The sequence below is a fragment of the Thrips palmi genome, unplaced genomic scaffold (genome assembly GCF_012932325.1).
Source record: "Thrips palmi isolate BJ-2018 unplaced genomic scaffold, TpBJ-2018v1 HiC_scaffold_1, whole genome shotgun sequence".
Taxonomy (NCBI): Eukaryota; Metazoa; Arthropoda; class Insecta; order Thysanoptera; family Thripidae; genus Thrips; species Thrips palmi.
In genome coordinates this window covers 10,482,157-10,497,320 of record NW_023144620.1, presented here as the reverse complement: position 1 = coordinate 10,497,320, position 15,164 = coordinate 10,482,157, and the positions used below count along the sequence as shown (strand labels likewise).

The following is a 15,164-nucleotide window of genomic DNA, read 5'->3' as shown; positions in this document are numbered from 1 at the left end:
ACGTGGCCGGCCGTGGGAGCGAGGCGAGCGCGCGCACACACACACACACACAGACACACACACACACACACACTCGTGCGCCGTGGGACTGTCCGACGGAGCGGCCTGCTGACCTGCACGCCCCGCCGTCGTTTTTTTTTTCGAAACGACGAAAAATCCTTCATCCATGTCAGTGGGTTTAATTTCGCAGAGAAAAGGCACGGACCTTTGAAATGTGACTGCCAGAATCGTCCACGGGATGAGAGGAGCGTCCAAGAACAATCGTCGCGGTTTACACGTCTTCGTGCTTTTGACTTGCCTCGTCCATCGCCTTCAAGGCGTGAGGTAAGCCCCGCGCGCGGTCCGCGGGGGGTCGAACGCCTTGCACTGCTTCGCGCTGTTTCGGACATGAACGGCCGGAGCAAAACAAACGCAGGGCGATAGGAAAGGGAGAGGGAGGAGAAGGAGGAGGAGGAGGGCAGGGCGGAGAGGGCAGGGTGGGGCGCAGAGAGGTGGGGGCGGCGCGTTCTCATCGGACAATGGGCCGCGTGCCCCGTGCTGCCGGCGCCGAGGTTTGACGGTCATCGCGAAAAAAGGTGCCCGCGAGGGTGGGCAGCGTGGGTGGGGGAGGGGCGGCCAGGGTCCGGGGAGGCTGCACTCCGAGCCGGGTCCCCCGCGGTCCGCCGCGGTCCGCCGCCCCTCCATATATAGGAGTGCGTGCAGGCGCCGCAAGTTCCAGTCGGGGTGTCTCCGTGCGACGGTAAAGTCTCGAGTGCAGTGCGGTGCGTGGTCAGTGTTTTGTGGTGCTCCTCCTCCATCTCCTCAAAGAAGACATGGCAGTCAACGGCAAGCTCCAGGTCGGCGGATTAATAAGTGTGCGGTGGAAATACGGTTCAAGATCAAATTTTACATCCGATTGCGTGTTGTTTTTCTTAAATTTGATGGCCTTTCTCTGCAAAAGCAGGTTGTGCGGTTCAAGATAAAGAGTATAAAGTAAAAATCCAGTTTATACTTCTGCAAAATGTTATTTCTTTGTTATGATTAATTTCACTATATATATTTTTTAAAGGTTTCTGTTATTTACTATCTGATCAGTTCTTTCAGTCTTTGAAATATGACGACAGTCTAACGACTGTTCACGAGTCATTGTGTCCCACTAGGTTGATTATGTCACTTTGTTCCAACCTAGAGGTGAAGTACTGTGGTTAAATAAGGTGCCACATGCCGCCATTTCATGATGCAAAAAATCTCGTTTGCAATTCCGGATACACTTGTCAAAAACAGTAAAGATACAAAGACTTTGACCTTGTCTGTTGCTAGAAAGATAATCGATCAGTCCAACAATGTCCCTTCCGAAACAGTCAGACCGCAAATGTTTGGAGATTTAGAGTCCACTCAATAATAATGAGGGCACGGTCGACCGCCAAATTGGAAACCGATCGACTGTTTACGTTTTATTGACCCACTCATTTAGCCTCGCGCGAGGGCCGCAATTTCGAACTGCGATTTCGACCGCACGCCGTTTGGTGGCTAAGGTAACTAGGTAGCCCCCCCCCCCCCACCCCACCCCGCCCCGCCCGCCACGCCACGCCACGCCGCGCCCTTGGCCCCCCGCGGCGCCGCAGCCTCACGGCGAGCCTCACGCCGGACCACTTCTCTTCTCTAAACGCGAATTAGCACTGCGTGGCTGCGTCGTGGCTGCGTCTCGCTGCGTCCGCGTCGAGGAGGCATTGTACTGCTGGAGGCTGCGCCGCTGCGCCACGCCGCCCAGGCCGTCTAGGCCGTCCCAGCGCCCCGCCGGAAAGCCAAACTGCAACGGCCCGTCCCCCAGTGCATGTCCTCACAGGGACCGCAGTCAGACTGCAACCGGTGTAACAGTCTCCCGCACCCCCACTCCCCACCAAAAATAATTGTTGCAAGTTTTCGTGCAACGCAATTTTTAGTTGTCATTTTTTGTTGCACTTTTTGTTGCAGTTATTTGTTGCAACTTTTAGTTGCAGTTATTTGTTGCAACTTTTAGTTGCAGTTATTTGTTGCAACTTTTAGTTGCGTTTATTTGTTGCAACTTTTTGTTGCAACTTTTAGTTGCAGTTATTTGTTGCAACTTTTTGTTGCAATTATTTTTTGCAATTTTTTGCTGCAAGGTTTTGCTTGGCATTTTTTTGTTACAAGTATGCTTGGGAATTTTGTTCCGATTTTTGGGCCCCCTTTCATGTTATTATCCAAGTCTAGCTCTAAACTCGTTGGGAGGTGACCCAGAGGCGTGCTCCAGTTGGTGGAGACTTGAACGCCGAGCTCGGCCCGAAGCGCTCTGCCCAGGCCCTGCAGCGACCCAGGCCCGGGGCCCAGGGACGGCCTTGAGGGGCGCGTCGGCGTTACGTCTTCAAGGACGAGGCCTGCTTCGCGGCGCTTCGCGGTGCTCGGCGCTGGCCGCGACACGACAGCCGGGGCGGCCCATTAGCAGAGACAATAAACGCGCCGACCGGGCGGCCGGACAGCCGGACAGAACCCTTTCTACTATTTCCTGGCCGACGAGTCCGTCTGCTGGCGTAGCTGGCGCTGGTTCTGTTTGTTCTGGCCCACTGTGCGCTGTCGTCACGTCCATTGAGCCGTTGCCGCCGCCAAGCTGGCATGCCATTGTATGCAGTGGCCGTCTGAAAATTAGGCGGCGTAAAGTTTACGAGGCCGCAGCTTTTTCTGGCCGAAGTTGCGCGGCCGGTCCGAGGCGGGGCGCCACAACGAGCCTCGGGGAAACAAAACAATCTCTTTTTCTTTTATAATCGGGGAAGAAAGCAACTGCAGTTTCGGCGGTATTTTTGTGTCTTGCTGATTAGTGGTTGCGTTGTGGCCGTGACCGTTATCTGGCTGCTGCTTCCTTCCAGGCGGCGGCCGTCCTCCTCCCGGCCGTCCTGGCCATGCTGCACGTGGCGGCCGCCAGGCCCGGCTACGCGCCTGTCCCCGTGCACAACGTCGACTACTACGTGAGTATCAACAAAGCGCTTTTCGCTCTGGCGGGTCTTTTTTTTTCTGCTCAAAAATGGCACTCGTAGATACACGACACCGTAATGAGGAGGAAATCCTGCTTCATGATTCACCTTGGCGGCCGATGCTGCTGGCGCTGCTCACATGCAGCATGAGAACGAGGCGAGGCCATCAAGGCCTTTGTGTGACACGGAGTGCACGAAGTACGAAGGCACAAGGTTTGGGTCGGAATATGGACTCGGCTATTCGGCCCGGGGAAGGCCGCAGCGTTTCTTCGCTCATGACTGCATCACTTTGCACCGGTAATCCGTGAATGAATCGCATTCCTTCCACCGCGTCCACTCGTTCCAATTAAAGGTTGTCCAATTTGACGTTTGAAAAGCGTGAAAAGCGACACGCCGTTTAGAGTGTTTTTTTCCGCCGCGGCGGGAATGAGTGTGTGTCGTGTCCGCCTTTTGTCCGGCGCCGGCGGTGCCACGGTCATAACTCCATCAACACCCTCATTGTGTACGGGCGGTGCTGTGCGGGTCCCTCCGCCAGATCCGCCACCGCGATAGTCGTGATAGCCAAACCCGGCTCGGCCCGCCAGGCCCGCCAGGCCCGCCCTCCCTCTCCGCGCTTTCCGCGCCCGAAATTTCCGCTCGGCGCGTGTTGTGCCTGCGATTGTTGTGCTTCGCAGGCTTCGCACACCCCGGCCGACTGGCTGCGCACTGAGGTGCCAAGAGCACCCCGACGCACTCCAAGCGAGAGCCGCGGTCAGGTTAGCGTCCTCAAGGACACGCAACGGTGGGGAGTCAACACGGCGGCCACTACACTGGAGGTTCCATACTACTCATAGACAACATAACCTCTCTTGCCTCTACTCAAGGTTCAAGAAGGACTCCCACTATCACTAAGTGAGGTTGACGAGCACACTGGGGTCCCTTAGTACTGCGGGAGTGAAAACGGCGGCCTCAGCATTCGGACATCTATACCACGCACCACTGTGCGCAACCCCGGCGCGCGCTCGGACAACACCGCCTTCCGCACTTTGCGCCACTCAGTATTAAAAATTCATAGCGCGCCGTTTCATTAGCACCGTATCCCCTTACCGTGAGCAGCTCGAATCAGCATAGCGCTCCCCGGCGTGTTGTCGGTTTCCATTGCCGTGTGTGTGTGTATGTCTGTGTCTGTGTGTGAGCGTGAATGTGTGGTAGTCTGTGCGAGTCCCGAAAGGCCCTAATTAGCGCTACAGAATGCGAATTACGTCGGTCTGCATAAGGCGCCTGCAACGCCCGCCGCGCGGCCTTTGACGCACAGGGGTTCACACGGCCCGGAGGACCTACTTGTGCAGGGCTGGCTGGCCTGGCTGGCCTGGCCGCCATAGGGCACGCGCGCCGGCAGGCTGGACCTCGCCGGCCGGGGTGTGCGTGACCGAGCACGTGTGTGTGAACCGAGGTGAACCGAGCACAATGGCCCGAGATACAAGGGGAAAAAATGAAAAAATGTTAGCATGCATGTAAAGCAACTGGCTGTTGCAAAACGATGGAAAAGAAGTTGAGGTTGATGCGTTTTGAGTCTTGAAACTGAGATTGATTGCCTGCAGAGCCACCCGCGGTACGCGTTCAACTACGGCGTGAGCGACCCCCACACCGGTGACCACAAGCACCAGTCCGAGACGCGCGACGGCGACGTGGTCAAGGGCCAGTACTCCCTGGTGGAGCCCGACGGCTCCGTGCGCACCGTGGACTACACCGCCGACTCCGTCAACGGCTTCAACGCCGTGGTCAGCAAGTCCGGCCCCGGCATCCACGACTCGCCCGCCATCAAGGTAGATATCAGCACCGGTCACAGTTGGCCAGAAGACTGATGGTGGAGTCGACCAAAAGTGTAGACGCGTTTTAAGTTCCAGAGTCGCTAAATGGGACTCGAACCAAACGAGTGACACCACCAATGGATTCCTCGTTCGAAGAGCAATCCATTGGTGGGGTCACACGTTTCGTTTGAGTCCCATTTGGTGACTCTGGAGTTCAAAACGCGTCTAGAATTTTGGCCGCCTCCACCGGTCTTCTGGCACACTCCGGTGCTCTATGGTTTGCGTTAGAAATGAAAAAAAAAACACTACAATTAATTGAATTGGTTTCCCAGGTGCCCGTGGCCGTGCCGCTGGCCACCAAGGTCGTCCAGCCCGTGGCCCCCGTGGCCGTGGCCGCCAAGCCGTACACCACCATCGCCGCGGAGTACAGCGACATCGCCTACGCGCCCGCACCGGCGCCCATCGGTAACAGACGCCCTTCTGATAAATCTTCTCCTCCGCAGACACGTTTCTAGTCCGTTTTCTTGTCTCCCTCGCAGTTGAAACAGCGCACCCCCACCTGACGCACGCCGCCCTCAGCGCCCCGGCCGGCCACTTCCAGGAGTACGACGTGTACGACGAGGCCGGCAGCTACCTCGGCCTGCTCGGCAGCAACGGCCACTACACGGCGGCGGCCTCCGCGCCCCACGAGGCCTACTCGCAGTACGACGGCTACTACTAGTGCTGCAGGCCGCCGCGCAGGGGGCGCTGCAACAACTCGCCCCCCACCGCCTTCAAAATAAGTCTGTGAAGCTGTGTGCAGAGCCGCGCTTAAGTTATACGGGTGTCCGCGTGTTGAGTGTGTGCATGTGCGTGTGCGTGTGTGTAGACTAGTAATGTTGTGCTGTAAATACAAGGCTTTCCGTTATTATTTTTATTATTATTATTTATGACGCGCAACAAACGCCCAACCTCACTGCCCCGCTGTCTTTACGATTTGTACTGTCTGTTATCGAAATTGCGAATTAAACTTGGTTTTACATCACCACGATATCCTGCCCCTTGCCCTTCGATTCCTTTCAAGACGAGTAGTTGGCCCTGCAGGTGACTGTGACTCAAAGCGACGCGTCGATCCTAAATCCTAAAGAATCTCGGCATTTCTTTCCATTTTTCAAACGCCTGCATCTCCGCACGTCGCTAAAATAGGAGAAACTACGCCTGGTCCCGGCCAAATGTTTCTTTTCCGGGACCAGATCGCCGTGGATGGCGTTTTTCTCTGCGCGGCGATACTCCCCGCTCGGACTTCCCCCTGGCGCGGGGTATCGCCGCCTAATTAGCAGTGCCGCAGGCCTGGCAGGCCGGCTGCTGGCGGCGTGCCCCGGGGACGGCACGAGCGCGGTGCCTTCGCCTTCACTTTCTTTGGAGGCGCGGGATGGCGTTCCGCTTGGCAGGGGCGGAGAAGAGGAGGGGGGGCAGTGATCTCGACAGCGAGAGTCCGTGCCCGCCAACCGCCACGGAGAGACGCTGCGGTCGGCATGCATGAATCCGAATCAAGTTGTGGCGGACGGTTGGACTTGTCGCTGATTGGCGGCAGGATCGACTTTTTCAAATCTTGGGTCGGGACGGCGGCGTCGAAGGAGGAGCGGTGTTGCCTAGGTCAGACCGAGCCAGACGCAACACTCTGGCTGCCTAGCCGGCCGTAAAACGAGACCTAAATTAAATGAGCGAAGGAAATCCGGGCGCTGCTGGGCTGCGCTGTGCCGCGCTGGGCCGCGCTGGGCCGGCCTGGCGGTGGCGGGGCAAATGCCAAATCAGCGTGCTTCCGCGGCTCGCCGAAGCTTTGCCTGGCTTTGCCCAATCCGTTTGCCCGTTGGCTCGAGGGCCGTGTCGCGGGGCCATGGCGGGACGAACCGCGGTCCTCCGGCCCTTCGGGTCAGGCCTGCTCTTATAAAGGGCGGCCGGCGCGGCGGTGGCCATTTTGCCAGGCGCCCTTGCCGGCGACGGTGATCCAGTCGACGCCATGATGGACTCTGTGAAGGTGAGCTTCGCATCATCTGCGTGCGTGCCGCCAGTGCGACATGGTTCACGTTGGTGTTGTGCGCAGGTCGCGGTGACGGTGCTGCTGGCCGTGTCTTGGACGGCGGCCGCCGCCGCGCCCGGCGTGGTGGGCATCGCGCCGGGCCTGCACCGCCGCCTGGACGGCGCCGGCTTCACCAGCCCGCAGGAGGACGACTTCTTCGCGGACTACAAGGACCTGGTGACGCCGCCCAAGGACCTGCTCGAGACGCCCAAGGACTTGTTGGATACGCCGAAAGACCTGGTGGAGACGCCCGAGGACCTGGTGGAGACCCCCAAGGACCTGACAGACACGCCGAAGGACCTCCTCGACGAGGACCTCGAGGAGTACGCGCAGCACGGCAGCAGTGGCGCGCAGCAGGAGGAGGAAGTGGACTCGTCGCACCCCAACGACGACGACACGGCGGCGCACGACGAGAAGGCCGAGCTGAGCCTCGCCAAGCACCTCAAGGGCATCGACGTCGAGGGCGGCTCGGACTACGACCACGACGCCCCCGCCAAGACGGAGTACCAAAGCCAGGAGGCCCCCGCCAAGACGGCGTTCTTGCCCAAGTCGCCGTTCAAGCAGGCGTCTCCCTACGACCAGGCGGATGTGCGCTCTCCCTACGCGGCGGTGACCCCCGCCAAGACGACCTTCAAGACCTACCAGCCGAACAAGGCGGCCGCCCCAGTGAGGGAATACCACACTGATCCATCTGCGTCGCTGCGGACCGGGTTCAGCGGAGGCCTGGGCCATAGGGTGAGTACAACTCGTGATGTTACTCATGTTCCGAAATGATTTCTTGTCATCCTGCACGCTGCTTGTTTTGTGCAGGACGGGCAAGCGGTGCGGCCCGAGTACGCGTACCGCTACGGCGTCCACGACCCCACGACGCGCGACGTGAAGAGCGCCTGGGAGCAGCGCGACGGCGACGCCACACGCGGCGGGTACGCCGTGATGGAGCCCGACGGGCACACCAGGGTGGTGGAGTACTCCGTCACCAAGAAGGGCGGCTTCAACGCGCGCGTCAAGCACCTGCCGCCCGGACACCACGGCCGCTGAGTAGCGCGATGTCATTTGTTATTTATGTTTAGTGTTAAATCTTTAGAAAGTCCCAAGTCCCAGTTAACGGGAACATCCTCGATGGCGACTCTCTTTCCCCCAAACTAGTCATAGACTTACTTGTTTTGAAGTAACTAACAGGCTGTAACCAAAATGTTTTAAACCAATGTTGTTTGTGATAAGTGTACGTAGTGAAACCTGCAATGCTACTGTTCTGAACAGTGAATAAACCAATCAAGATAAGAAAAAAATACTTTGAGAGTCAAACTTTTCTATCCCTAAACAACAAAAAATGATCACCCTTTTAATTTACAAAACAAGGGAAAAATGAGAACAATCATAACAATGATAAATAAAAACATTCTGTTAGTGCACCGGCCGTTACCGTCACGACTGCTTCGCTCCGAGCATCAATCGGCGCATTGAGACGAGGAGACGGAAACAAACAACAACGAAAGCAGTGACACGGAAAAGGAAAATAAAGGAAACGAGAGGGAAATATCGGTGCGGGCAAGCATGAAGCCAAGGAGCACGGCCTTTAGGACGACCGTGACATGGTTTTTGTGGAGATAGGGTAAAGACTTGCTACGCTGGCTGGGGAATCTTCACCCGCCAATGGTTTTTGTTGAGATAGGACGAAAAGCAGAGTCCATCCAGCACATCGAAACCACGAGGTTCCTTCTTCTGATCTTAATATCTTGAATTTGATACGTTGCGTAACTCGGGCACAATATACACTCTGCACTAAACTTAATTTGCGGGTCACTAAATTTCGTGTGTGTACGGAAACGTGTCCTTTGAATGCATCTCTCCGCCCTGGCTCTGCCGGTGAGGGTCAAGGTGGCGGTGGTTGCGGTGTATCGGCAATACCCCGCGCCGCGCCACGCCGCGCACCACTTGCTCGTGACCAAGTGGAAATTAGTGGACGACAAGGCTATGGTTGCGCCGCGCGCACCGATTTGAGTCTCCTTGTGCCACCGCGCCACCGCGCCAAAGCCCAGCAGTGCCCGGCCGCTGCAACCGACCGAGCGACATGAATCGACGCCGTTTCGACTGATCCAGGGGGTTAAAGTGCGTGTCGCTGCGGGGCGGGGCGGGGCGGGGCGGGGCGCGGCGGGGCGCGGCGGGGTGCGGCGGAACATCCGTGACCCTGGGATCGTCCAGTCGACCGGGCGGAGCCCCTTAAAACCGCCGCGGCACGCTGCCGGGACACCATTGACACCTCGGCGACCACGGCAGCAGAGCAGCACAGCGCGGCCATGCCTTCTCGACAGGTAAGTCCGGAGGAAGGCTCTCGAGGACGCCGACGACGACGTCGCCACTGAGAGCGCCTGCGGCGTAGGCCGGCCCGCCGAGCCGCCGTGTCTTGCAGAGCGGCCTACCCTCGCTTCCGCAGGCGCTCTAGAACGCCGTGTCCGCAGATGACGACGTCGGCGCTGCTGGCGGCGGTCCTGGCCGCCGTCCTCGTGAGTGCCGTCGCGCGGCAGGCGCAGCAGGCGCAGCAGCAGGTGTCGGACAACGTGCAGCAGGCGCAGGAGCTGACCGAGGGCACACTGGAGAGGTACCACCACCACGACGACCACCACGTAAGTCGGCACGCTTTTATCGCCGGGAAAACGAAACGTGTTGCCCGGCACCTCTCTGCCCGACTACCTTCCCGCTCGCGCGGCGCCGCGATAGAGTAAAAGCGGTGTGCCTCCAATAAGGAACGGTGGGAACGGGCCCGCTGTTTACTGGAGCTCGAGGAAAGAAAAGGCCGCACTTGTTCACAGCTGGCTCGCGTCGATTAACAGCGCACTTCCCCGGTCTCTAGTCCGACTCTAGTCTCTAGTCCGACTCTAGTCTCTAGTCCGACTCTAGTCTCTAGTCCGACTCTAGTCTCTAGTCCGACTCTAGTCTCTAGTCCGACTCTAGTCTCTAGTCCGACTCCTGTCTCTAGTCCAGTGGTTCTCAACCTTAGGGTCGCGACCCCAAGCGGGGTCGCGAAATTTTTTTAAGGGGTCGCGGCGATGCTGGGGTCGTGTTTTAGGCCGATTTTAAGCAGCCACTGCGTCTGATCCGAGGCGGGCATTTTGCTCCCTCAACGGGCAATCGGTCTTTGGACCTTCCTTTAGCATGCCTTTGTTACGGAGTGCAATTATCAGTCTTAGTTTGGGAGCAGTATTGTCTCAAAGTTGGCCGAAACGCTCAGAAATGTCTATGAAAAATCGTGTTTTGGGCCGATTTTAAGCAGCCACTGCGTCTGATCCGAGGCGGGCATTTTGCTCCCTCAACGGGCAATTGGTCTTTGGACCTTCCTTTAGCATGCCTTTGTTACGGAGTGCGATTATCAGTCTTAGTTTGGGAGCAGTATTGTCTCAAAGTTGACCAAAATAGTCACAACGATTTTTCAAAGACACTTGCGACCGTTTTGATCGACTTTTGAGACAATACTGCTCCCAAACTAAGACTGACAATCGCACTCCGTAACAAAGGCATGCTAAAGGAAGGTCCAAAGACCAATTGCCCGTTGAGGGAGCAAAATGCCCGCCTCGGATCAGACGCAGTGGCTGCTTAAAATCAGCCCAAAACACGATTTTTCATAGACATTTCTGAGCGTTTCGGCCAACTTTGAGACAATACTGCTCTCAAACTAAGACTGATAATTGCACTCCGTAACAAAGGCATGCTAAAGGAAGGTCCAAAGACCAACTGCCCGTTGAGGGAGCAAAATGCCCGCCTCGGATCAGACGCAGTGGCTGCTTAAAATCGGCCCAAAACACGATTTTTCAAAGACACTGCTGACCGTTTCGGCCAACTTTGAGACAATACTGCTCCCAAACGAAGACTGATAATCGCACTCCGTAACAGAGGCATGCTAAAGGAAGGTCCAAAGACCAACTCCCCGTTGAGGGAGCAAAATGCCCGCCTCGGATCAGACCCTGTGGCTGCCTTAAAATCAGCCCAAAACACGATTTTTCATAGACATTTCTGAGCGTTTTGGCCAACTTTGAGACAGTACTGCTCCCAAACTAAGACTGATAATTGCACTCCGTAACAAAGGCATGCTAAAGGAAGGTCCAAAGACCAGTTGCCCGTTGAGGGAGCAAAATGCCCGCCTCGGATCAGACGCCGTGGCATGTTAAAGGAGGGGTCCCGTGGGGTCGCGAAATTTTTCCTGGGGGTCGCGGAAATTTTTGGCTTCAAATTTGGGGTCGCGAGCCGAGAAAGGTTGAGAACCGCTGCTCTAGTCCCTGCCCTACGCAACTCATTTCTCTCCCCCCGCAGACGAAGCCGCGGTACGCGTACCAGTACAGCGTACACGACAAGCACACGGGCGACATCAAGGACGTGTGGGAGCACCGCGACGGCGACGTCACCAAGGGCGGCTACACACTGCTGGAGCCCGACGGCCACACCCGCGTCGTGGAGTACATCGTCACCAAGAAGGGCGGCTTCCAGGCCACCGTCAAGCGGCTGCCGCCCCACCACCACTGACGTGGGCTCATGATAGGTTTCGACAATTTAACCAAAATAATAAAAAAAACAAATCAGAGAGGAATGTGTGTTCTGTTGCTTGACGCCCCACAGTGGGCCAGAAGACAGTGGAGGCGGCTACATCTCTAGACGCGTTTTGAGCTCCACAGTCACTAAATGGGACTCATACTAAACGTGTGACCCCATCAATGGATTGCTCTCCGAACGAGGAATCCATTGGTGGGGTCACACGTTCTATTCGAGTCCTATGTAGCGACTCTGGAGCTCAAAACGCGTCTGGAGCTTTGGCCGCCTCCACCGGTCTTCTGGCCCACCCCCACCCCGCCCGATGTTCGCGGTGGTCTTTCTTCCATCAGACCCGGCGGGCAATAATCCGCGAGCACGCCATTGTCTGCATCGTCTCGCTTTCGCACGCCGGCAAGCAGGCCGACCAGGGCAGCAGCCAGGCCGGCAGCCAGGCCGGCAGCCAGGCAAGCCGAACACGACGCGGAAGCCGCGGCCGACACACAAGGCGGTGGCCGAAGCAGTCGCGCGTTTTTCGCGCCCGAAGTGACGAGCCGTGCCGCAATAACGACAAGATGCATGGCATTAAAATTCAATTTGTCGCTGGTTCGCCACTCGGTAGAGATTTTAATAAATTGAAAATAAAATAAAAACGGCGACGGCGCGACGGCGTCGCGGTCCGGCGAGCCGGCCAGCAGTAAAGGCAGCGCAGGGTGACACGAAAGCAAAGTTTTGACGGCGTTTTGCGAAATGCGTGGTGGCGGTTTGGTGGTAGCGGGCTGTCTTCTTCGGCACTAACGGCGAAATTGGTTTTTTGCTGGCGACATTGTGCTGTGGACATGGAGGAGGGGGTGGGGGCGGGGAGAGGGTTGGTGCAGCACTGCAGCTACACTGCAGCAGGTGGGCAGCGCAGGGCAGCGCAGGGCAGCCCAGCCAGGGATCGTAAATCGCAAGGCTGGTATAAAGCGCCGCGCTCTGCAAGTTTGTCCAACAGTCCCCGGCAGGCACGACCAGCATGGCACGTCTCACAGTGAGTCCCTCCTCCGCCTTGTGCTCTTTGGAACCGCGTTGTTTTCGTGGTTTTTGAGGTGTTCGATGACGGCGACGATCCCTGTGCTTTGCCTCGCCGCAGATCTTGGCGCTTGTCGCCCTCACGACGGCCGCCTGCGTGTCCGCGTCCCACCACGGCCACCACCACGACTACTACGTAAGCCTGCCCACCCGTGCACGCGGTCCGTTTGAACCGCGTCGGTTATCGTGAGTGCTGTCTCTGCGCAGGCCAAGCCCAAGTACCACTTCAAGTACGGCGTCGACGACCCCAAGCACGGCGACCACCACAGCCAGTGGGAGGAGCGCGACGGCGACAAGGTGAAGGGCGGCTACACCGTCAAGGAGGCGGACGGCACCTGGCGGCACGTCACCTACACCTCGGACAAGGAGAACGGCTTCAACGCCGTGGTGGAGCGCCGCGGCAAGGCCAACCACCCCTACGGCCACCACGGCCACCACAGCCACCACGGCCACCACGCCGGCCACCTCAAGGCCGACTTTGTCGACGGCAAGGCCGACTTCACGTCGACGAAGGCCAACTTCAGGGTGGCGAAGGCCGACTTCACGGCGCCCAAGGCCGACACCAGCGCCACTCACGAGTCCCTGGAGAACTACCCCGACGGGGCGTACGGCTACATATCGTGAGGCCCGCTGGCGACGCTGCCTCGTTGAATCGAGATCTGTGATATAATCCACGGACAGCCGGGCAAACTAGTAGCCCCCAATAGTTGTCTGAGTGTTTGTTTTTCTTGTTGTTTTTGTTGTTTCGTTACTGTTGAAAATAGACGAGGGCCTGCAAGGGTAAGCGGCATTTCATTGCATCCTGGTTTGGCGTAGGAGAGAATAGCTTTATTCCCCGGATAGTTAAATAACACAATATACAACAGCGATAATAACAGGTAATTGCAAAACTTCAACAAGTGACGGTCTTTCGCGGACCGTTAACTACTCACTAATTGCGCTCAATAAGTTAAAAAGCGGCGGCCGGTGACTCCCCTGGACTGGCAGTGCTGCACACTGCAGTGTTCCCTGAGTTCGCGAGTTCACCCTTCGCTCACACACACATTCACACACACACGTATCACAAGTCAATGTCGGTCGGTGTTGGATGGCTGGCGCTGCTCAGTGCTGCTCGGGGGACTCGACGTACTCGTAGGCGCCGTCGGGGTAGCCTCCCATGCCCACCTCCACGAAGCTCCGCTCGCCGTCGCCGGAGGTGCCGTGTCGGTAGACCCTGGTGGCGCGGTCGTCCTCGTAGCGGGACTGCTGCTCCTTGGCGGCGGCGGGTGTTGGCCGGAAGTTGGTCGTGAACCTGGGGAAGCCCTCCTCGTCCTCGTCGAAGTCCTCCTCGCTGGCGGCGCTGTGCACCGCGTTGCCCGCCTGGTCGTCGCCGAGCACTCGGGGGTACGCGCGCGTCGACGACGCCGTGGGCTTGGCGGAGGCCGACGAGTGCACCGGGGCGGGGTACACCTTGGGCCGGGCGGCGGCGCTGAGGCTGGGCTGGCTGCTGGAGTGGCCCGAGTAGGCGCTGGGGGCGGGGCTGGCGTGGCTGCCTGCGTACGTGCTGGGGAGGCTGTTGGCGTGGCTGGGCGCGCTGGGGTGGTTGTTGAAGGTGTTGGAGTGGCTGCCGTGCGGGCTGGACAGGCTGGAGTACGAGCTGGACTGCGGTTCGGACCCGCTGGAATACCCGGCTGCGCTGCTGGAGAAACCAGCGGCCTCGGCCACCCCCTGGGCCTTCTGCTTGAACACCGGGCTGGGCGAGGCCGCGACGCGCGAGTAGTGGCCCGACGACTGGAAGGCGGCCGACGACGGCGCCGCGTCGCTGGAGTGGCTCACGGTGCTGGAGAAGCCCGCCTGCGAGAAGGGCTTGGAGAAGGCGGACGCGGCGGGGGCGGCTTGCTGGCGTGGCTTGGGCGGCGGGGACTGCGTGGCGGTGCTGGCCTTGAACGGCGACGGCTTGGCGTTGGGGTTCACGCGCCCGGGGAAGTAGTGCGTCGTCGTGGACTTGGGTGCCGAGGCCTGCGCCTGCAGCAAGGCCGAGGCCGGCGCCGGCACGGCACTGGCGGACTGGCTGGAGGGGGCCTTCTCCTCCTCGCCAGCGCGCGCCGCGGGCTCGGCGCCGTGGCTCACGTGGCTCACGGAGTAGTAGGGCTTGGCCACGACGGCCTCCTCGCGCTTGGAGCCCTCGCCGCGGTGCTCGTAGTCATGCTCCAGATGGTGGAGAGTGGGCACGGACGGGTATTCGCTGAAAAACAAAATCGGTTACTGCAGGCGTGCATAGGTCAAACCTCACTTTTACGGGACGCGACGCACCTCTTATGCGGGCGGTGGCTGTCCAGGATGCGGCCCTCGTGGACCTTGACGTCGTGGTGGACCTCGTGGAGTCCGTCGTGGTGCTCGTGGTGCTCGGGGTGCGAGGCCTTGCCGGAGCGCGTGACCACGGCGTTGAAGCCGTTGTGCTTGTCCGCGGTGTAGCTCACGGTGCGGAAGGTGCCGTCGGGCTCCAGCACGGAGTACGACCCCTTGACCACGTCGCCGTCGCGCGTCTCCCAGTGCGACTTGTGGTCGCCCGTCTTGAAGTCCTCCACGCCGTACTTGTAGTCGTACTTCGGCTTGGTCTGCAAGACCAGCAATGAACGGGCGATAAAATAGCACCACCTCTGATTTAAAAAAAATAATCAAAAATTGGGGAGTTGACCCCTTGACTCACGTAGTAGTCGATGAGCTCGTCGTGGCCGTCATCGTGCACCTTGGAGGCGGCCGCCAGGACCACGCCTGCTG

At 58.6% G+C, this 15,164-nt stretch overlaps 4 protein-coding genes across 4 annotated transcripts; all 4 read left to right on the top strand.

Moving 5' to 3' along the window:
- The first annotated feature begins 726 nt into the window (after positions 1-726).
- On the top strand, positions 727-5,786 carry LOC117639287 (cuticle protein 7-like). The gene is made up of 5 exons (XM_034374822.1): positions 727-836; positions 2,862-2,960; positions 4,547-4,771; positions 5,089-5,221; positions 5,296-5,786. The coding sequence occupies exons 1-5, from the start codon at positions 813-815 to the stop codon at positions 5,475-5,477; spliced, it is 663 nt and encodes a 220-aa protein (XP_034230713.1). The 5' UTR covers positions 727-812; the 3' UTR covers positions 5,478-5,786.
- A 969-nt stretch (positions 5,787-6,755) lies between these two features.
- LOC117643892 lies at positions 6,756-8,032 on the top strand. The gene is made up of 3 exons (XM_034383088.1): positions 6,756-6,773; positions 6,840-7,577; positions 7,626-8,032. Exons 1-3 carry the CDS (start codon positions 6,756-6,758, stop codon positions 7,851-7,853), a joined length of 984 nt encoding a protein of 327 aa, XP_034238979.1. The 3' UTR covers positions 7,854-8,032.
- Positions 8,033-9,274: 1,242 nt separating this feature from the next.
- LOC117643820 (cuticle protein 19-like) lies at positions 9,275-11,330 on the top strand. Its single transcript, XM_034382962.1, has 2 exons — positions 9,275-9,439; positions 11,121-11,330. Exons 1-2 carry the CDS (start codon positions 9,275-9,277, stop codon positions 11,328-11,330), a joined length of 375 nt encoding a protein of 124 aa, XP_034238853.1.
- A 1,018-nt stretch (positions 11,331-12,348) lies between these two features.
- LOC117643738 (pupal cuticle protein Edg-84A-like) lies at positions 12,349-13,028 on the top strand. Its single transcript, XM_034382842.1, has 3 exons — positions 12,349-12,363; positions 12,466-12,540; positions 12,612-13,028. The coding sequence occupies exons 1-3, from the start codon at positions 12,349-12,351 to the stop codon at positions 13,026-13,028; spliced, it is 507 nt and encodes a 168-aa protein (XP_034238733.1).
- The last annotated feature ends 2,136 nt before the right edge of the window (positions 13,029-15,164 follow it).